The sequence below is a fragment of the Perissodus microlepis genome, chromosome 7 (assembly GCF_051167445.1).
Source record: "Perissodus microlepis isolate ML-2025 ecotype Zambia chromosome 7, ASM5116744v1, whole genome shotgun sequence".
Lineage (NCBI taxonomy): Eukaryota > Metazoa > Chordata > Actinopteri > Cichliformes > Cichlidae > Perissodus > Perissodus microlepis.
In genome coordinates this window covers 2,324,465-2,346,428 of record NC_140467.1, presented here as the reverse complement: position 1 = coordinate 2,346,428, position 21,964 = coordinate 2,324,465, and the positions used below count along the sequence as shown (strand labels likewise).

General features: G+C 40.1%; 2 protein-coding genes across 4 annotated transcripts in view; one reads left to right on the top strand and one right to left on the bottom strand.

Annotated features, from left to right (window-relative positions):
- Window positions 1–18,169, bottom strand: part of LOC146382263 (solute carrier family 66 member 2) — a 63,744-nt gene extending 45,575 nt beyond the window's left edge. For all 3 annotated transcript variants that reach the window (XM_084932755.1, XM_084932756.1, XM_084932757.1), the window contains exons 1-3: window positions 17,868–18,169; window positions 15,178–15,459; window positions 14,842–14,975 (exon numbers count right to left, since the gene is read on the bottom strand). In XM_084932755.1, coding sequence (XP_084788881.1) covers window positions 14,842–14,975; window positions 15,178–15,386 — 343 coding nt within the window. In that variant the 5' untranslated portion in view covers window positions 15,387–15,459; window positions 17,868–18,169. The remainder of the gene's footprint in view (window positions 1–14,841; window positions 14,976–15,177; window positions 15,460–17,867) is intronic.
- A 94-nt stretch (window positions 18,170–18,263) lies between these two features.
- Window positions 18,264–21,870, top strand: hsbp1b (heat shock factor binding protein 1b). The gene is made up of 4 exons (XM_084932758.1): window positions 18,264–18,438; window positions 19,350–19,416; window positions 19,547–19,673; window positions 19,772–21,870. The coding sequence occupies exons 1-3, from the start codon at window positions 18,394–18,396 to the stop codon at window positions 19,666–19,668; spliced, it is 234 nt and encodes a 77-aa protein (XP_084788884.1). The 5' UTR covers window positions 18,264–18,393; the 3' UTR covers window positions 19,669–19,673; window positions 19,772–21,870.
- Window positions 21,871–21,964: the final 94 nt, after the last annotated feature.

Below are 21,964 nucleotides of genomic sequence, written 5' to 3'. Positions count from 1 at the left end.
GCATCACCTGGTTGTCTGTTTTTGTCTCTGTGATATCCTGTTTCCTCAGTGGCATTGCAGTTTGTCTAGCCATTTCTATCATGGTCTTATGATATTAGTGGGGTGTGTGTGTGTGTGTGTGTGTGTGTGTGTGTGTGTGTGTGTGTGTGTGTGTGTGTGTGTGTGTGTGTGTTTCAGGGCAGTCCTCCAGGCACTGATGTTCTCAGGAAGCGCTGTGTGACATGCTGGAGACGAGTCTAGCATCTCGTAGATGGCAGAGTGCCCAGGGCACAGCATCACCTCTCCAATTAGGACAGCAGGAAAGCTCCCTGCTACATCATCTACTACACACACCACTGGAAGTTCCTGCTCCTGTGCAGAAATTATTATCTCTAAATTATTGTAGAGTTAACACTGAAAACTTTGGCAGATTTGACTTTGTGGCAAGTTTGAGGTGGAGCTCAAACTGTTGTGACTCGTGTGGTTGACACGAGGACAATCGGATTACGTGTTAAATTGTGTCACAAACTTCAAAAACAGGCTAGAAATGACATATTTGGCCAAATATCCACAAAAATGTGGATACTGATAAGGAAGAGTGAATATTCTCAGGACAAAACCCTCCTCACATGGAGACCACCGAACACTTTGGTCAAAACGACTCCAGTCCAGTCAGACATTTGCGTCCTCACATCCACAGTGGAATGTCAAAAAAAGTTCAGGGCTACAGTAAAAGCAGGTTCGGTCTTAGTGAGAGGCAGAAAGTTTTCTAATGAGAGAGCCTGAGGGCTTTTAAAATTTGACTCTATCATATTCCCTCTGATCACGCCTGATCAGAGGGCAAAACCTGAGCGGTGAGAGCGTGAAGGAGGAACGGCTGAGGCCAACTGCATTTCAGCACAACTGGATGAGGAAATAATGAGCTTAAACCTCACAGCAATCAGTGTTTATTACGCAGCATCATTGTCTTTGGCAAGCAAATGACTAAAACACTAATACGGACCCACGAAGAACTGTGAGGTGTTTGTAGCAGCAGCATAGAAGGAATTCTTTAGTCAATTCTTAGAGGTGCCAGCTGTCCATGATCAGCATTTTTAATGTACAGCGCTATGAAGACGCATTTTCCCCCGTCATAAGTTTTTGGGCGTATTTGCCATGATTACACGTTTCAGACCATCAAACAAATATCGTTCAACTAAAGACAAAAAATGAAGTTTTTAAATGACGATTTCACTGCTGCCTGACCAGTGTGCAAAAGTCATTTCCTCCCTTTTAAAATCATGAATTAACTGTTATTATAAAACTGAGTTCCAATTGGCTGGATCTGATTACTGTTAGACATGATGAATCAAGACATTACGTGTCTGACAAAGTGAAGGAGGAAAGATCTCAAAAAAGCAACACATCATGCCACTAACTAAAGAAACTCAAGAATAAATGAAAAACAACTATCAGCATCATCTATCAGTCTGGAGTGGGTTACAAAGCCACATCTAAGGCTTTGGGACTCCATCAAACCACAGTGGGAGCCATTATCCACAATGGAGAGAAAGCCTCTGGAGCGTGAACCTTCACAGGAAGGGAAAATTACTCCAAGAGCACATCAATGACAGATCCAGGAGGCCAAAATAGAGCCAAGAACAAAAGAACTGCAGGCATCACCTTGCCTCAGTTAACCCTTTAAAGCCTGTCGGAGCCGGTGTTCTGCACGCTCCTTTTGCGCAACTATTTTTAAATCCCGGTAGCACTGCAACCACGTAAGCTAGTGCAATCATTTTTTTTGCATATGAAACCGGAGGAGTTGTACTTACATCTTGTGCCATCAGCTTGTCCTAAGTCACAGTTTCCTTTCACATAAAGCTTTGCAAAAACTGCATAAAAAGCACTTGCAGCAACAAAAACCTAATATTCCAGAAACACGCTTTGCCGATCCGATCAGCTGTTCTTAACACTTCCTACGTCCATCAGCGCGAACTATCGCATGTCCGCCATGTCCTGCCCGAAACCGGAAGTGACGTCATTTTTGCGGAAATGTAGTTTTTTTTACCATCAGGGCCTTATGAGCCTATACTGGTGTTTTTAAAAGTTATGTTTGACTTTATGACTTTCTGTGTCGTTTCTGGGATGCTTACGACTCATATTGCACTGCTGGAAATAGTTTATTTTGATGCACATGCTGTTTTTTTTGCAAATTTGCATTATAATATTTATTTTTGTTTTTCCTGCAGTATATAAAAATTGGTGTATCTCAAAAATAAAACTATGAAGACACTCAAAATAAATTTCCTGTGGTGGGAAACTATTTTGTTTTTTGTATTTACAGTTTTGAGGGATAAGCCTCTTAAATTTCTCTAACTAGAAATATATGTTAAAAAAACAAAAACGATTTTAATTTTTTTTGTAGTTTATTGCACTTTTTTGCAATTTATGTAATTACTATGGACTTAATGCAGACATATTATTAAAATTTGGGCTATATTGGTTGTATTGATGTATATCAACTTGAAATGCTCCCAAAAATGGCACTACAGCATGTAAAAATATAATATAAGCTCTGGCGGACTTGGTTCTATGGTAGGTCTTAAAGGGTTAAGATCAGTCTTAAAGAAAGGTGGGAAAAAATGAGCCAAATGGCATCCACAGGAGAGTTCCAAGGCAAAAAGCACACTGATGACTGAAAAGGATACTTCACTCATTTCAGTTCACATGATCTCAGAATGGTAGCGTGGACACTGATGATAGTTTTCTGTTTCAGGACCTGAATGAGTTCCTGTAACTGATGAAACCATGAATGTATTTTATACCAGGAGAATGAGCAGCGATCAGTTCATACCCTGAAGATTCAAAGGCACTCAGGTACCGCAGCGTGACAATGTTTGGAAACACCTGAAAATCCACCTCTAAATGGCTAAAAAAGAAAAAATAACAACCAATGAAAACTTTGGAATGGCCCAGTCAGAGTCAGACTTTCATGCTTGAAAAACCTCCAGTGTGGCTGAATTAAAACAAGTCTACAAAGAAGAGTGGGCCAAAATGTTTCCACAGTGATGCAAAAGACTCACTGCCAGTTATCACAAACACCACTGCTGTTGTTGTTGCCAAGGGTGGCAAAACCAGTTATCAGGTTTAGGGGGAAATTACTTTTTCACACAGAGCCACGTAGACTCGGGTTGCTTTTTCCCTTAATTCATTCAGAAATGCATTCATTAATACATAAATCATAATTTTGAAACTTTTTATTTGGGATATCTTTGTTTCATAGTCAAATTTGCAAAAAAAATAAGAAATCGAGTACAGAAAAATAATTTTCCAGCTAACTGTATTTGTGAGTCTGGTGTGTTTATATCTGTATAATCAGTTTGACTCAGACGAGCCACTAAAACAAATCTTTCTTTCCAGAAATCTCAGACAGACAGACGAGAGCGGACACCGACAAGGAAGCCAGCTAATTATCAGTTATTGGCTGATCAGGATACACAGCATAGAGCGTATCAGGAGCTAGCACCATGACGGAAAACTGAGAAGGAAAAAGATGATAAAGAAAAGTGGTTTCAGTTCTTTCTTGAGAAAAAGACGTACTAAGTATAAATCAGATCAAACAACATTTACACGAGTGGTAATTTTATATTTCATTCTTTATAATTCATAGAGCACCGTCTCATTTACCTAACTTACATGGTATTACCTTCATCTTCAGTTAGCATCTACCTGGACTGATAGATGGAGGTCTTCACTGACATAACACACACACAGACACACAATCTGGTACCCACACACCCTCACAGATGTACAACACCCCCTGAGATTGTCCTTCTCTCTCTCTCACACACACACACACACACACACACGTAGCAGACCACACTAACAGATGGGTAGATGTCCGAACCTCTCTTTAGGCACACACACCTGTCAGGTTATGTAGTGGAGACGGATGTGATGGATGCTATCTGTTTGTCAGGTCTTCTCCGTAGTGTTGGTCTAATGAAGCGACACCCTGTCCTGACTGACACAACCAGGTCAACAGGGTCAGAGACAACTCTGTGAATTACTAACCCTCATCCATAAATAACCACAAGGTATCAGGACAGACCCTCAGAGGGGTTTCTCTTCTGTTAGCAAAGCCCTGCAGGGCATCAGGTAGTTCAATTAAAACGTGCATTCTGATTTAAACTCGATCCAAGTTTGAGAAAACGTCTCTAAAAGAAGACTGATGGAGCTGCTCCATGGGCAGAATCAAACCAGCTGACAAGCTGCTGTAAACTTTACACTGAGGCACAGCTATGGGCAGACATGTTGGTTTAGAACAGGGGTAGGCAACTCCAGGCCTCGAGTGCCGGTGTCCTGGAGGTTTTAGATGTGTCCATGATCCATCACAGCTGATTTAAATGGCTAAATGACTCCTCAGCATTTCTTGAAGTTCTCCAGAGGCCTGGTAATGAACTAATCATTTGATTCAGGTGTGTTAACCCATTATTCCTGACAGTGCCACCATGCTCCAAATCACAGCACTGATCTGAAAGAGCCACATTATCAAAGACTTTCTAATGTGCACATGTGACCCATGAAAAAGCCTGTTTCACCAGTACTGTTGCTGCTAGGTTTATGTGTTACATGGTACAAATCTAATAAGCCCATAAACTTGCTAGCTGCATGATTGGGAACAAACCGCCCCTGAGGGATGAACCGTCGCCTGGTCCATGAGACCAATGGAAGAGTCGTCAATGTTCTGGTTTTATTACCAACCAAAAACCTACAGCTCCTATTGCAAATGCAATATATAAAAATAAATGAATAAAGCCTTATCAAATCCAAAACTAATTATAACACTTATCTCTCGTCTCAAAAATGTTTTCTCATTGCTACTTTCCTTTGAGCTTCCGGGAACAAAAATTATCACTGCAAATACCCCCCCTCGTTTTATTTGCATTTTTATCTATCCTGTTGGAGTAATCCAGTATGCCTGGCTGCTAATAAAACACCTCTCACCTAGCTGACTTCATTTGACTTGCTAATAAAACTCAGCTGTTATCGGGGCTTTAATTAAAATACATCACTTTGAAAGTGAGCAAAACACTTTTTTCCTGTTGCAGGATATGTAAATTCAATTTAGGCTGCACATAATCTCGGTCAATGTTTGTTACACCTGATTTGTGCCACCGCAGTGATGCAGATGTGCGTGAGCAGCGGTTTTCATTTACATGTTACTGTTGTGGTATGTTGGGCAGAGCCTGAAACTGCAAGTTATTTGTTCAGCACATCATGTGAAGCACCTTTAATACTGAACGAAACACAGAGTCCATCGCTGGACGGTGTCTGTTCGTTCAGCTTGTGTGCCCTTATAGATAAATAAAAACGAACATAGGAAAATAAAGACAGTACACAGTAGAATTAGTCTTGAGACAACACAGTTTTTATCTGAAAAAAGATACTTTCTCAATATGATAATGAAAACAAGTTGAGGGTTTACACCAGAGAACAGTGAACAGAAGTCATTTACTGCAGGAGGAATAGGGCTGCCAACTTTTACCTGCAATAATTCAGCTGCACTGCTCTTGAACGGGCATCCAGATGAATCTCATGCACAGGCTAACATTGAGCCCACCCATACATGTGTCTACAGTCATGGTGAATAAATAAAGTATGCATTCTTTCAAATCCAGGATTTCACATATCAGTACATTAGAAAAACAAACAGAAAATTGGTCTGTAGCAGGTTTTACAGTTAGGTCACTGCAACAACATAAGACATACTAGACTGTGCTATTATTATCATTTTTATTATTATTATTGTTTATGCCAAAATATAGAATCGGTGTCTGTTTCTATAGCAATTAAGATGTTAAGTAGCAGCCAACTGCTGTTAACAGAACGTGCTTGCTAATGATTATCTGATCCTGAGCAAGTGTGAGCACCTTTTTTTTAAACCAGACGTTTTGGCAGTTTGGTGGTCCGGAGCGTTCCGGCTGTGTGTTAACACAATGCCAGGGAGGAAAGACATCAGCAGTGATCTCACATGAGCAATTGTTGCTGCCCAACAGCCTGGGAAGGATTGCAAGTCAATTTCCAACCAATTTCCAGTCCATCATTCTACAGTCAGAAAGATTATTCACAGGTGGAAAACAGTTCCCAGTCTTCTCAGGAGTGAACATCATAACAATTTCCCCCCTAAGACAGAACATGCAACGCTCAGAGAACCTGCAAAAGAAAAAGAGCTGCAGACTGAGACTCTACAGGTCTCAGTTAGCATGTAAAAAGTAAAAGTTCATGACAGTACAACTAGAAAAAGCCTAAATGTGCATGGCTTGTGTGGAAGGGTTGTCAGGAGAAGTCTCCTTTTGTTCTAAAAAGAACGAGGCAGCGTGGTGAACGCTTGTAAAATTCCACCTAAACAAACCACAAGACAAAAGTGAAGATATATGGCCATGATGTACGGAGCCAAGTTGGAGGAAAACTAAACACAGCATATTAGCACAAACACCTCACACCAACTGTCAAACACAGCGGTGGTGGAAGGGTGATGATTTGGCAGCCATACAGGACCTGGGCACTTTGCAGAGTTGACGCTGAACCCTTCTGCACACCAAAATGGGCCGAGCTTTAGCCGTCAAGCGACAGGTCAGTGAAACCAAGCACAGCATCAAATCTACAACAGATTGGCTGAAAGAGAAAATAATCAAGGAGCTGCAATGACCTAGTCAAAGTCCAAACTTCAAACTCATTAAAATGCTGTGCCAGACCTTAAAACTAGCGATTTATAAATGAATACCTGCAAACTTCAATAAACTAAAGCAACTTTGTAAAGGAAATTGGCCCAAAACGCCTCCACAACAATGTGAGAGACTGTTGAAGTCATACAGAATACTTTATTAATCTCTAAGGAAATTATGTGGTTACAGTTGCTCCAACAGACTGAACTCAATTCAATTCGATTCACTTCAATTTTATTTTATTTATACAGCGCCAAATCACAACAACAGTCACCTCAAGGCACTTTAAGGTAGATCCTACAATAATACATACAGAGAAAACCCAACAATCAAATGAGCCCCTATGAGCAGCACTTTGGCGACAGTGGGAAGGAAAAACTCCCTTTTAACAGGAAGAAACCTCCAGCAGAACCAGGCTCAGGGAGGGGCGGGGCCATCTGCTGTGACCGGTTGGGGTAAATAATACAATATTTTACAAAGTTACAAAATATAAGAAATAGCTATATCCAGATTACTACAGAGATTAAATATATATGATTGAAATTTTACTCTAAACTGTAAAACAACTTATCGCTGCTTAAGGTGGTTCTATAAGCTCAACTTTCCCATACTGCTTCTGTATTTAGCCTTAGTTTTCAAATGTTGTTCATTTGGGTTTTTATTGAAATTATTTTAAGACACACTAAGGACCACATGATTCATCATTATGTCCTGATACATAAAACATTGGTACCTTTACCTTGACTATATGTGTGGCTAGTTAAAAAAATAAAATAAAATCAAAGGTTTGATGTCACTTTAAAAAACTATTCAAGCTTACTCCTGATATTAAACAGAACCCCAGCCCTGATTAGTCTCTTTCTTTGAGATAACCACCACAGTGATTCAGTTGTTGGACAGCTGATAATAACTAAAGATAGCATCCACAGCGACTTCACATCAAGTGACAAATCTGCATATAGTTCAGAAAGAGCTGCACAGTATGAGCTGGATATGTAGCAGAGACATAAGACGGAGATTAGAAGAGTTTTGGATACAGACAGTGTATAACAAGCTGACGCTACACAGACTTACTAGTACACTAAGTCTGACCTGTGTCTAACTGCTTTGACAGGATAACAGCTTTTGGCTAAAATACAAGGACCGCTCATCCAAATAATTTAAATTCAACAGTGCACTTCCTCGAGGGAACAGAAATATACACCCACCCAGCTCTACAGCAGACCTGATGAACAGATGCTAGAAAACAACAAAGACACACACACACACACACACACACACTTCATTTATTAGAGAAATAACAGTGCATCAGTCTCATTAACTGTGGCCTTCATCAATAACTTCATTAAAACCTTTGTCAGCAAAAGCTGAGCTGTTGAACTGTATGAAACTATGAGTATATGTTAAAGTTGTACTTGAATTAATATTAGTATGTTAACACGAGCAATTTCATCAAGTACAACACAACCATAACTTTGATGTGGAAATTCAAAAATAAGTCAAATATTCAGCTTCCTTCACTTTTTATTTTGATGCGCTGAACCCACAGGGTGCAATTTTTATCTATTAATTCGTTGAAATTGTTACATACTAATACTGTGGCTGCATCTGGCAGCTATGATTTGAATTTATGAGGCAACAGAGGACAGAGTAGCAGTTCATTTTATCACATTATAGACGGTGATTCGTGAACACTTCAACAATTCCTATCATGCTTCCACTGTCTTGAGTGATAATGCTTTTAGGGATGACCACAGGGTCAACACTAGTTATCAAGAGCCCCGCCTCTTCTGTTTACAGTGAGGTAAGGTCTCACTGGCCTCCACAAACAGAATGTTAAACAGTAGCTGTTGCTAACATTCAAACGCGCTTTCTTCACACAAACGTAAGCTGTAAGTACAACGTTAAATGTGTTAACATGACGCAGGTGTGCTTTACCCGTTTCAGCCAACAGAGGAGGATGTTGTTCAGCTTTTATGGTGTTCCACTTTCAGTGACCTCACAGTAGCTCAGCAATTACACTTGATTAGATATTCTTGACTTGTTTTAAATCAAGTTTTTTTTTTATCCAGCCCCAGAATTCTCTTCTTTCACATACTCAGAGTTACTGTCTGCACCAATCTGACACTTAGCCTGAGGTCACATGTGTCTTTGAATATATTCAGACCCCTTACTTCTCTATCTGGCTTCAAACTCCTGCATTATAAGGCCAGGACTGCTAATGTGGCACCCTGGGGCAGGTACTGAAGACTTTGCAAAGTCATAACTCTGAGTGAGCACAGGCAGAGACTATGACAAAGACTCAAGAACACATTTTGACCACAAATATATGAAGTTTCACCTCTATGAACGATTATGCAGAGGGCATCAAAATGGGCAGAGTAACAATGCTGATGCAGACAAAAAACAGATTCTGTTTTCTGCTGACTTTTCATCCTGATATCACTAGGGATGGGTATTGATAAGATTTTCACGATTCTGATTCCATTTTCGATTCTGTTTAACGATTCGATTCTCTTATCGATTCTTTTTAAAAAAGGAGAACACTAAGGTCGATTAGCTTAGAACTTTGTTTTATATCTTCTCTTTGAACAAGATAGAAATTTAGGAGTAACATGGCCTTACAAACCCAGCAGTGAGATCTTAAGAGATCCAGCCTACGGCTCTTCAATGGGGTGTCACAGGGTCCCCAGGAAAAAAAAATAGTAAATGTAAAATAATAAAATAAATATTCTTCTGTAGCAATAACAAAATATAACATAAATTATTCTGTAGCAATTACACAAGAATATCCAGTAATGTCCCTGCCTACAATTAAACACATTCACTTACCGAAAATCATCTGCTGTGGCAAATGGGTGCAAGCCTTTGACCACAAACTTAGTCACTGCTCGGTGACATTCGTCTATCCCGGCCTGAAAGGAGACGCTACCGGTAAACTGCAGCGAGAACTGCCAGCGAGCGCCAGCCAGACTCTGCCTCTCTCATCATGGTCACCTAAATGCACAGTAATGGCAGGTTTGTAATAAGGCAGATTGCGCTAACATAATATGCACTGTTAGTTGATTATTTACCTGCCGCATTAACGGGAGAGGACGTGCAAACGTTACCGCTGCTGCTGGGTTGAGATTCACGAGTCCGGAGCGAATTAAAATTACGACATTCATTTAAGGTCATCGTGTGTTTTGTGAGCAAATGCTTTTGCATATTCGTAGTGTTTCCTCCCTTAAATGAAATATCTACTTTGCAAGTATTGCAAGTTGCCCTGTTGTCATCCGTTCTCGAAAAGTATAACCAAACTTTTGAGCGTTTGAGCCGCCATGTTTCCTGCCAGGTAAATGACGCTCCGCAACGTGGTGATGTCATTCAGGGCGACTGGAATCGAGAAGGGAATCGTTTGCAAAAATGGCAAACAATTCCAAGGAATCGAAACAGTGGGAACCGGTTCTCAACAAGAACCGGTTTTCGATACCCATCCCTAGATATCACTGCATCATCAATGGATTAAGGAGACAGAAAGAGCTACTGTACAGGATGCAAACACACACACACACACACACACACACACACACACACACACACACACACACACACACACACACACACCTTACACATCTAGTACAAAAATAATAAATAATAATGAAGGTGACCTGACGAGAAAATCCAGGCTGTGTAGTTGTGTTTGTTATCTCTTAGCTTGGCTTCACTTCTAAAGTCTGAGCACTCCTGGTGAGATAGTCTGAAGAAACTTCCAGACTGTGCTACAGTTTGTGCATAAAGCCAAAAACAGCACTTCCTTTTTCACATGCCATGATGTAGTTACTGGCACTCTTTGGTTGTTTATACGAAAGCCGGAGTGAAAAAAAAGTGTGGGCATAAAACTTGCACAACAAGCTCATCCTTGAAAGAAGCGAGCTTACTCATCTGACTGACATTTGTCTTTGTCGTGCCATTCTGGCAACAACTTTATACAATTACCTGTTTTCACGTATACAATACAAAAGGAGGAGGCACTGTTACCGGGCAACAATGGCTTTACACCTACCCTTTGAGGAGAAAACAATTACAAATTTTTACTATTAACCACATCTTAGTGACAGAAACACAAAAAGGAACTCCCAGCCACCAGTTTCAAACCTATTTGGAGACGCCTAACTGTGATTCTCATAAGCAGTGCTACTTTCCTTAATTCAGTAATCACATGACAGGTGATGCGCTTGTAGGAGGAAGTTCGTTGGGCATCTTTCTTTGCCTTTAGACAATAATTCTGATGGCAAAAGAACCAAACGGGACAGGCGGGAAAAAAAAAAAAGGAGGGGGTTCTGGTAATAATGCTGGGAGCAGAGTTTTGAACCAGTTGAAGCTTATGGAGGGATTTTTGGGGGAGACCATGTAAGAGAGAATTACAATAGTCAACGCGGGAGGTAACGAGACTATTAAACAAGAATGGACGCAGACTGGGTGGAAAGAGAAGGATGTAATCGGTTAATGTTGCATAGATGGAAATAGGCAGAACAGGTGAGATCATTGATGTGAGATTTATAGGAAAGTGAACTGTCTAGGATGACACCAAGGCTCTTAACCTGAGGAGAAGGGAAAACTGTGGAGTTATCAACAGTGAGAGTGAAATGATTTGCCTTCAGTGGGTTGGATTTAGTGCCGATAAGAAGGAGTTCAGTTTTATCCTCATTGAGCTTAAGAAAATTAGGATTTTAATTCAGATAAACATTCTATAAGAGAAGGTGGGAGGGAGGAATCAGGCCAGCAGGAGAGATTTGACTGGGTGTCATCAGCAAAACAGTGAAAGGAAAGATGAAATTTATGGAAAATGGTACCAAGAGGGAGGATGTATGTTATGAAGAGAAGAGGGCCTAAGACTGAACCTTGGGGTACACCAGAAGTGACCGGGAATAGACGAGAGCGGAATGATTTGAATTGAAAAAACTGGAAGCGGTCAAGGAGATATGATTGGAACCAGGCTGGGGGTGTGTCGGAGACGCCAAGAGAGGAAAGTCTGTTTAGAAGGAGAGATCGTGTCGAAGGCTGAACTCAGATCCAAAAGGACAGGAATGCTGAGAAGACCAGAGTCAGCTCTGAGTAAAACATCATTAGTGAACCATAGCCTAAATGGCACAGTGGTCTACAGATCTTCAGGGGTGGAGATATGCACATTATGCTAATGTTTTGGACACAAGGATGTGAAATCCAGAAGAAAAACCAAACCCATCTCCTGTGCTATGACACGATATCAAATCTCACCATCCAGCTTCAATGGCAGCGTGCTAACACACGAAGCAGCTGTCGAGTGCTCTTTCACCAGCTGTTTTCAGCTTTGTGATAAGAACTAAATACTGAAAGGAGATCATCGATAAGTCTTCACTGTCAGGATATCCATATATATATGTAGATGGAAAGTTTCATATTATATAGGCAATTAAGTGACAGTGCTTCCTATGTGATGCTGAGGAGTAATGCAAAAAATAATGTAATGAGCAATTCATAAATTACTTTCTATAAAGCGTAAAAAGGTAAGTAATAATGGACTACGTAATATTTTAATAAGAGTAATGTTAAAAAAGAAACATTTCACTATAACTTAATATATTTAGGAACGCTACAACAATGTGTTGGTATAGCCAACAGAAAAGAAAGAAAAAAAACTTTCAGCGCTGCAAAATTTTAATCTTGAAATTTCAACACTTTTGTTAACTGTGGGAGAATGACACTCACAGGAGACATGCAGTCCTCTGTTTGGCCTCAGTCAGTCAGGTTATGTTTTGCTCGAGTGTGCTTTGAGGCAGTGGAAATGAGGTTAGTAGGCAGATGACAGAAGTTGGCATTAAAGCAAGTGGATCAGAGATGACCTCAGCATGGACTCTGGCAGTCTCAGATATCTGTTCATAAAAGTAGAAGTTAAGGAAAAGAAGTGGGAGCCCTTGAAACTGCAACAGAAGGATCGACAGGAGGAGGAGAGGGGAGAGTAGAAGAACAGTGGAGGAAGGTGTGAAAAAAAAGAAGAAGAGAAAAATAAAGAGCAGTCAGGACTTCTGGGCGAGGAGCTAAGAAATGATAGGAAATGAAGGAGCCACAAAAATAGCTCCGTATTTGTAAACCACGCCAACATGCATCATGGTTAGAAGTAACTATTTTACATAGAGATGACCCTGATCTGTTGGAAAGACTTTGCACAAGAAACGTGGAGGGAAGAGCAGGCAGTTGGGGAGAAGAGCTGTTCTGATCTATTCTTGTCCCGACCCCACCATCCCCCATCGCAACTGGACCTCAGAGCTGCCCTTAAGAGAGAGCGAGTGGCTTAATGTGAAAGAGTGTTCATGATGTGTTTTAGCTGATAGTGTGATTAAAAAATGAAGATCACTTTAAATCAATCGCTCTGTTTTCTCTGATTAACAGTTTACGCCTCAGTGGCTTGCAGGCAGAATTGTTGTTCACTGCTACACGTTCACAAACAGCCTATATGGAAATCAGACGATCCACCTCCACTTACAATAAACTACTTTATTCACCACAAAAACTGTTTGGCGTAGGCTGAAATAATATAAACAGAGGGGGGAGGGGGGCTGCTGATGAGTAATAGATCAGTTCTTTGTAAAGGCAAGAGAAGCACAGTCTAACATAAAGATGATCATTACTCTCCTGTCTAAACACACACACACACACAGTCTGCAGTTCCTCAATCAAAACTCATTTAGAGGGATTTGCCTCTGACAGCCTAACAAACAGACATGCTTTCTGCTCGTCTTTACAAAGAAATATTCTCCCTGTTTCATATCCATCAACCTAAAATCAGTTATCGTGATTTATGTCTTTAATAACACATTGTGCTCTGCATGATCAGAGTATTACAAGATTCCATTATTCAGTTTTACTTCGTTGTCTAATAAAACAAAAAAAGAAAAACTGCACTAAGATTGAATTTCTGTCAGAATATTTGCAAAGGCAATCGACTCGAGCGTCTGTAAAAAACACAATTACCTATAAAAGACAGCAGCCTATAAAAATAGACCCTGTAAATAATCTTGGTTGGGTTCCCCGTCTTGGCATCACACACACACACACACACACAATTCAGAGGAGACACTGATATTGGTGCGCTTAATCTTAGCTCACATCATCTGCTCTCACTCCAATACGTCATTCACAGCCTCCTAAGAAACACATTCACATGCTTGTGTTTCCACCACATTTCTTATACTTCGTGCACACACACTCTAAGAAGAGATATCCTGTAATTCACAGGGTGGGATGGGCCGACATTCTGCAGACCTGCTGCCTGTGCACCTTAAATCAAATCTTTACCTCGCTGTACTCTATAATTCATGTTATGAAGACATATTTGTCACTAAAAGCCAGGCAGATTCCCACAATGCCACCATGTAAGCAGGCTTATTTCCACACAAACTGACTAATGGCTGATTTAGACGTCTGCGGTAGCGTCTACGACGTAACCTACGTTTAGTGGTCGACGTTGTTGCCGCCATTTATACTTGTACTGGTGCATATTCACCTTATGGTTGAGTCCTGGTGCTTTACATGCAGTGCCAGCAAATAGAAACAAATAAAGTGCCTTGTTCATCCCTTCACATCAATTTGGACAATTTCAGTGATCTCACTCCAGAATTTTGCTTTTATATTAGTTTCCATTTTTTTACATTGAAACAGCGATTATTGATAAATTAAAAACTAGTTGCAGGCTGCATGAACATGACATGGAGTTACATTTCGAGGGAAGTGCACTTCAAGTTATGCCATAAGGTTAAAGAAGGGTTTGCAGTTATAGTGGATGGTCTCTGTCTTGCTTTGCACTTCTTACACATTCTTTAACGTGATATTTTAATGATATTTCAAGCTTTACTGTGTTCAGTGTGTTTGCGTATTCGTCACATTGGAAACTGAAAAGAAGAATTCAATATACAGAGGACAAGTCAGAATATAAAAAAAGTAGCTCTCATAGGTAAGGTGTTTTGAGAACAGCAATCTTGCAATGTTAGCTTTTCCACTAGCTCCCTCTTTTGGAAAGAAGCAGGAGTTCTCGCCTAAAACTGCTGACACAGGGAAGCACTGAATGTTGGATGCGTCACTTGCTGTAACTGTAAATGCTCATGACAGTGATTGTATGACCTAAAGCTGCGGTTACCTGAAAGGCGATGCTGCTTGGTGCTTACTCTGTTGGTGTTTTGCACAGTGCAACAAAGGTGGAGCATGGCAAACATGGTGAGAATCATGACCACACTCTGAAGCAGCAGGGTCAGCTCAAACTGCTTCCCTATCCTGCAAGAACAAGACCAACGCAACCAAAATCAACCAGGACTTTAGATACAGAGCTCTTATAGATCAGCATATAGTCCGGTAGGATCAGCTGTATTTACATACAGAGCCTCAAGGCCGACATGACAGGTTAGCACCTTTAAAAGGAATAAAACAGGAAAGCAAAAGGATAAAAATTATGAGTAAAGAACAAATACTTTCTTACCAGAAAAATATACGCAAGATGTTAGCTATGAGCAGCACCAGACAGACTCTGGTGGAGAATCCCTCAGTGTTGCTGCTTTTCTGGATCTCCTGATATTGCGGCACATAAGGCAGGGCTCCACCAAACACCATTACGAATGATGCCAGCCAGGAGAGCAGCGTCCACGAGCCCTCCATGTCCTCCTCCTGGAGAACCACCTCGGCATCCATCACAGCAAGGGAATATTACGAGTGTTCAGGAGGTGGATGAGTAGCAGTAGGAGATCTGACAGACAGCAGGCCACTGTCAGAGAGTCAAAGTAATGGGAGGTCAGCAGCGTTGTCATTAATGGGCATTATGAGGCGCCCAGAGTCACTAACCAGAGATTAACATTGCCCAAGTGCAATTAAATGCCTCATTCTTATATCTCACACCACGATTTTCATTTTTATTTCCAGCACAAAATCTGTTACAGGAAAGTAGCCCGTGCATGATGACCACAACAACCAAACTTACATAAAACATGAAGCAATATACCTTCATATTAGAGCCAAAATGATCTCAGTCAGCTGATTCTGGCCTATCGATGCACACATTCAATGCAGGCATACATACTGCTTTTAAGCTTCTTTATGCAGAACATAATGTTGAAGTAGACAACTATGTTATTGTTGCATAGTCTGTTACAGTTTCACATATTTGCTGGTTGATTAGTCAAAAACAGCTGTTAAATGTTTATCTTTTTATATTTTTTTTAAAGCACAAAAGGCTCATTATTGTCCAAATACAACTTCAAAATGTTGGCAGTTATCTTATTTTTCTAATCGTTTTACATCCATTTCCATCAATCAAAATCATTCAATAACACATCTTAGGCAAGCTCTGCTGTTACAGGCAGGCGTAGTAGTGATTCCAAACAGAGGTGCAGCAAAGAAAATGTTCATTTTTATTCAGGTTTCCCAACAGTTAGAATAAATGGACCCATGACTGTCTGAAAATAGTATACTGTACTTTAATTCATTACATAAATATATAGAGGACAGACCAGTAGCAAACTACTTTTCTATTATTTAAACTTCTTGTCTTTTATAGTGGCCACACATCAGAACAGGGATCGCAAGTGGGAGTCAAAGGTCTGGGAATGTACAGCAACAGAGGACATGGACTGCCAGGAGAGGTTAAACAGTCAACGGCTGGTGAAGCTAGGGGCGTTACTAAGGTGACCAGTATGGGATGTGTCAGTAACATCTACCACACTGTTTAAATAACAAGTCAAAATGCATATCTGCACCGACTTCTGTCAAACTGCATACACCAGCTTTTCTTTTTTTCTTCTTAGCTTAAATGTTCAGTTAAACATATTCTATTACCAGGCTGTCTTCATAACAAAGGTCCTGTAATTCAAAATGTTTTCTTAAATTAAATCTTCAAATTAATATTATTATTAGCAATGCAAAGTGACTACTGTGGCTACTTGGCATGATACTTTAAGATAAGATCAGATAACCTTTATTAGTCCCACACGTGGGAAATTTGTTTTGTCACAGCAGGAAGTGAATTTTATTTTACTTTATTACAAATGGTCACAGTAGTTCCCTTTTCCCTCCAAACAGTGTTACAATATATTTCAGTAAATTTGATTTCATACAGTTCCCTAAAACTCCAGTTCCCTATTGTTGTTCTTCAGTAGAAACAAAACAAAAACAAACGTATTTTGTGTACACAAAACCATGACCTACACATGCTGAACAACAGTGAGCAGTGGCATCATGCTTGTGGGTACTGTTGTGTTCCTGTTCAGTAATCACTGTGTAATATTTTCATTATCAAACCTTGAAACGAGCTAGAATGAATGTGCTCTTTTGATTGGTCACAAGGCTCAGCTGACAAATTAGTCAAGCCTGGAAATCCAGTCAGCACTGGGTCAACACACTTTTGTCGTGATAACACAAAACCCTCACCAACAGGTTCTCTTCTTGTAAGACTGCTGCTGTTAACCTTTTCTCCTCAACGTAACAGCAGATGCATTGAGTGGAATCTCCTGTGTACAGCCTGATTAACATCAGAGGGCATTTATTTGTAATAAGGACATAACGGCTGTAAAAACACCAACATTGCAGAAAGCATTTTAAAGGTGTGATGATTAACAATGCAAAGTGAATGAAAACCTGCAGCAGACCTTTAACACATTCCATAAAAAGGTTTCTCCGTGTTTTCCAAAGTTAAATATTATTCAGGAAATTTAACAATCCAAGGCGTCGCCAGCTACTTCCCTCCGCCTGCTGTAGAAGTTAACCATCACATGAGAGCAGCCCAAATGTGATGGACTACATCTGATAACACAACGAGCTTTGTTACGTAAGCAAAGCATAGCTTCTTTGGGTTGGGCTAACATGCCTGAACTTCCAGACATCAATTTTAGGCTACTGTGCCAGCCTCAGAGTAACAAGACACAGAGGCCCAGCATTCACAGCGAGTGGTTACATTGTTATAAACAGATGAAGGTTTCGTATAAGCCTGTGCAAATAAGAACTTTTAAGGGCAAAATTTAAATCACTTGAGAAAGTCTACCGTTTTCTATAATAGTAGAGCGAGCTCACAACGCGCACGGTGCGCAATGGGGCTGATTCTGTATCGCCCCTTATAAGGATTTTATACCCTAGTAAGTTCCCTAATTTAAGAGTTAACTTAAAACTTCAAGCTTTACTTACCAAGCCTCTTCATTCACTTTCCGCCCGTTTGTAACATAAACAAAACCCGCACGCGAATTCTTCGGCGTCAAAACACACCGGGCTCCCCGACAGCTCCAACTTTCAAATCCCAACTCGTTCAGATGAGGAGAAACGTGCGCGCGCAGGCAGGCGCACACGCACTCGCACGGATACATCGACTTCTATCTTTTGTTTTAGTTAATACAGATTTAACAAAGGCTTTTGTGTGCATGTTTCTATGACCCGGACGCCTAAACGACGCAGACTACTGCACTGAACAAATATCTGAATGTCAGGAGTTTTATGAAGCTACGTGGGGTAAATAAAATCTACAACCCTGTACTGTCCATTCAAAACTCGCTGTACATTGGAGCAGCTCTCGCGAGATTCTCTGTGCTTTGGAACAGCTGACTGTGCTGTGGGTGTTGTGCGAGATTGCTTACTTCGAGTAGATAGCAAAACAGTCGCTAGATAGCGGTTTGAATTTTTGTGCTGTTTAGGCGCTGATAATCATTTACATCACAACATGGCTGAGACGGACCCCAAATCGGTGCAGGACCTTACCAATGTGGTGAGTCGTGATCGCGAGGCAAGCTAGCTTTAGCTACAGTAGCTTAGCCTTAGCTAGCAAAGCCAATAACAATGCTAACGATAGCAAGCTATCTGAGCTAGCAAATTTTAGCACTTATGCGGTGTTTCGTGGATTTTGTTTGGTGTGTAAAACTCTAGATTCAAAGGCTGTGTGTGTTGAGCTTGTTGCATCCAAACCACAATCCCAGACTTTAGCTCCAGAATGTTATGTAATGGTCAACCGGTCATGTAAATGGCATCACCAAATTTCAACGAGTAAACTGCACAGAATTATGTAAAAGTTACCTGCAGTACATTTTCTATTCTTATTCACCTGGCACTTATATATAGTAGGTTTCCCTTATCAGTGTCTGACTACTGAATATCGCGCAGTTTCACACATAGACCTTAAAATGTACAGATTATATGTTAACGATCCTTTTAGTGTTTCCTATACGACAAAGCCTGCGTAGGCAGTGTTTGAGTGTTGCCATAGAGATCGGGGTCAGTGAGAGACGTTCAGCTTCAGTAAACCTCGCAAACGTTTAAAAACCACCTCCGCTAGTTTGAGTCATTTGTTGTTATGCATTACCTAGTTTCCTACAGTCGTATTCACACAGATTTAAAGAAGCTGAGGATTAACTTGACTGTTATGTGAAGGAGATGCAGAATGAAGACATTGGGGGGGGGGTGCGCTGCAGGTGTACTTGTTACAGTAAATCATAGATCCATAGTCAAGCTTTTAAGTTGTTGGCATAGAAACAAATTCACCATTGCTCACGCTTTGATTCACGGACCATATGCTTAAAAGTGTTTGTATCTGACAGTGTTATGACTTCACTTTATATCTCCATAAACTTTAACTACTAAGTGGCTCCAGTTTCATAATTTCTGCTCTTTTCCCCTCCACAGGTTCAGACTCTGCTGCAACAGATGCAGGACAAGTTCCAGACCATGTCAGACCAGATCATTGGAAGGAATATCCTAATAATCATCTGTTGTATTGATTATATGCATCAAAGTTAATAATTGTAGGCTGGATCATTTGTTCCGTGTTAGCTGACTTTGTGATTTCCAGTTGTAATTACTTGCCTTAACTAATTCTCCACTTGATGAAATGAGCACACGTATTGATGACTTGGAAAAAAACATTGCTGACCTGATGACCCAGGCTGGTGTTGAGGAGATCGAGGCAACACCAGAAAAAGCTAAAGAGGGTCAAGGATCATAATGAAGGTAATAAAGTAGTCGGCACATGTAGCTTTATCAGTTTTCCTGTAAATATGTTGAATGTAAGCTTTAATAGTGAATGTTTTTCTAAATCTGTCCCACAGGTTCCTAAATCACAAGGCGTGAAGTCGGTCCTGTATTCAGGAGCAGCAGACTTTCCATTCTGAAAATGACTAATATTGATTTGGTGTGTCGTTGTGTGAAATGCTTTTTTATATATTGTGAAATGGTTATGTAATGACTTGAAAATTTGAACGTTACTTGTAAGCTAGAGTAGTGTGACATGCCCTTCAGCACCTCAAGTGCTCATGTGCAGGATTGCAGATTTAGCGTACTAACCTGGAGGTTATTTTCATATACATGTATATCAGTAATTGAATTCCTTGACACGAAAGCAGACAGTGATGGTTTTGCCCTAGCCTCTGATGAGGACTAAAACTTGCAGGCTAACAGGTTAGTAAAAAGCACCAACACGGTGCAGCGAATCTCTAAAGCTAGCAGTGTTTCACAGTGAGCACTGTTACAGCCATTGTGTAGGATGCATTCCAATCCTGATAGTCTTCGATTAAAGCTATTTAATACACGGCTGTTTGTCATGTATGGTCAATATTTGGAAAGAGGGGTGCACTATGAAGTGAGATCAGTGAGTTATTGGAGTTGGTCAAACTTAAAATCAGTTTTCTGGCATGAAAACTGATTTTAAGACAAGCGGCTCTTTTAACCTAAGTCACTATGGTTACTTAACCTGAAGACATAAGCCGCTCGGCAGCAGGTTATGTTCAGAGTTTCAGTTTTAAAAATCCATATTTTCAGAGTTTTTTTTTTTTTTTTATCCATAGCATTTTTAAAAAGTGTTATTTATACACATGTTCGGGGAATAAGTTTTATATGTCACAAGTTGTTAAGCTGCACTTTAGTGGAACCACTAAAATCATCGTCAGGAGATTGCATTATGTATGTGCATGTTTATTTTAGTGAAGCAAAAAAAAATGTATAAATGTTAAACTTTATTCCATCTCTTTCCTGCTTATCCAGTTCAGATGTGTGTGTGAACTGGAGCCTATCCCAACTATTTAGTACAGCCGTGTCAAACTCCAGCATACAGAACCCACACAAAGAGTACTAATGTGAAATTCATTTCACAATCTGCTGACAAATGAAAGCGATTTGTGCATTTCCTTTACATCAGGCACATTTAATGTATCCAGTCTAAAAGACTCAGAACTATTTCTAAGGTGACAGCACTGAAATTACACTCGGCAATAACATAATAAATTCTAATGTTTACCACTTTATGCACCAAATCCAGTTTTTACACCATCTGATAACGTCTGAGATTGGAGTAGATGGCACTTGGATCATTTTGTGTGGACACAGAGTCACGATGCATGAAACCCCTTTTTACACGAGCGCGCACTGAGCTGAAAGCAGAAATCTCTTACTGGAGTGTTACGGCAAAGACAGCCTGCCTGTGTTGAATGTTCTTCGTAGCATACCCCTCTGGTGCTGACAGAATTTTTAACAATACATCCAACTCCGAGGTGCTCTGCATTTTTCTGTAGTTTTGTTTTTTTAAACCAGAATCGTATTTTCAGATGCAAATTCTGTGGAACGTCTCAGTGTTGCATGGTTTTTAAATCTATATTGTTTATAATGTAATGAAATTCTAATCAACCTCTTAGATTAGGACAGTTTGTAAAATGTAAATAATAAAAACGAACCGGAATCATTTAAACTCTGCATGTTGAAACTTCATGAGCACCACAGGGACACCAAGGGTTTTAGAATTAATAAGGACAATGACACAGCAAATAAGTATGTGAGCCCATCATGTACAGTGCATAATATCAGATGTATGGAGTGACACGGCACAAAAATAAGAATCTTCAGTCATTGGGCTCAGAAGCACTTATTGTCATTAATCACTTTGTCATCGCATCCACAGATGAAATTATCTACTGTAAACTTTAGTGTACTATGAACTGGAAAATGCAACTTTTACTTTAAAAACTACAACATTTAGTCTCATCAGTTCAAGAAGAGGTCACGCAACACGCTGGAAAACACCGGTCATAAAAGTTTGTTTAAATGTATTTCTGCCCTTAAATAAAAATCAGCGCATGCATATATTTTCATTTATTTTTTCCAAAAAGCAAAATCTGTTGTCTTTGTACCATTTTAATTAAATATGGGGTTTAAAGGATTTTAAAGTTACTGCCTTTTTATTTGCATTCTAATCAGTGTTTCCCATTGTTAATTTTAAAGCACTGTGTTTAGAATGAACTGGCCCTCAGTCT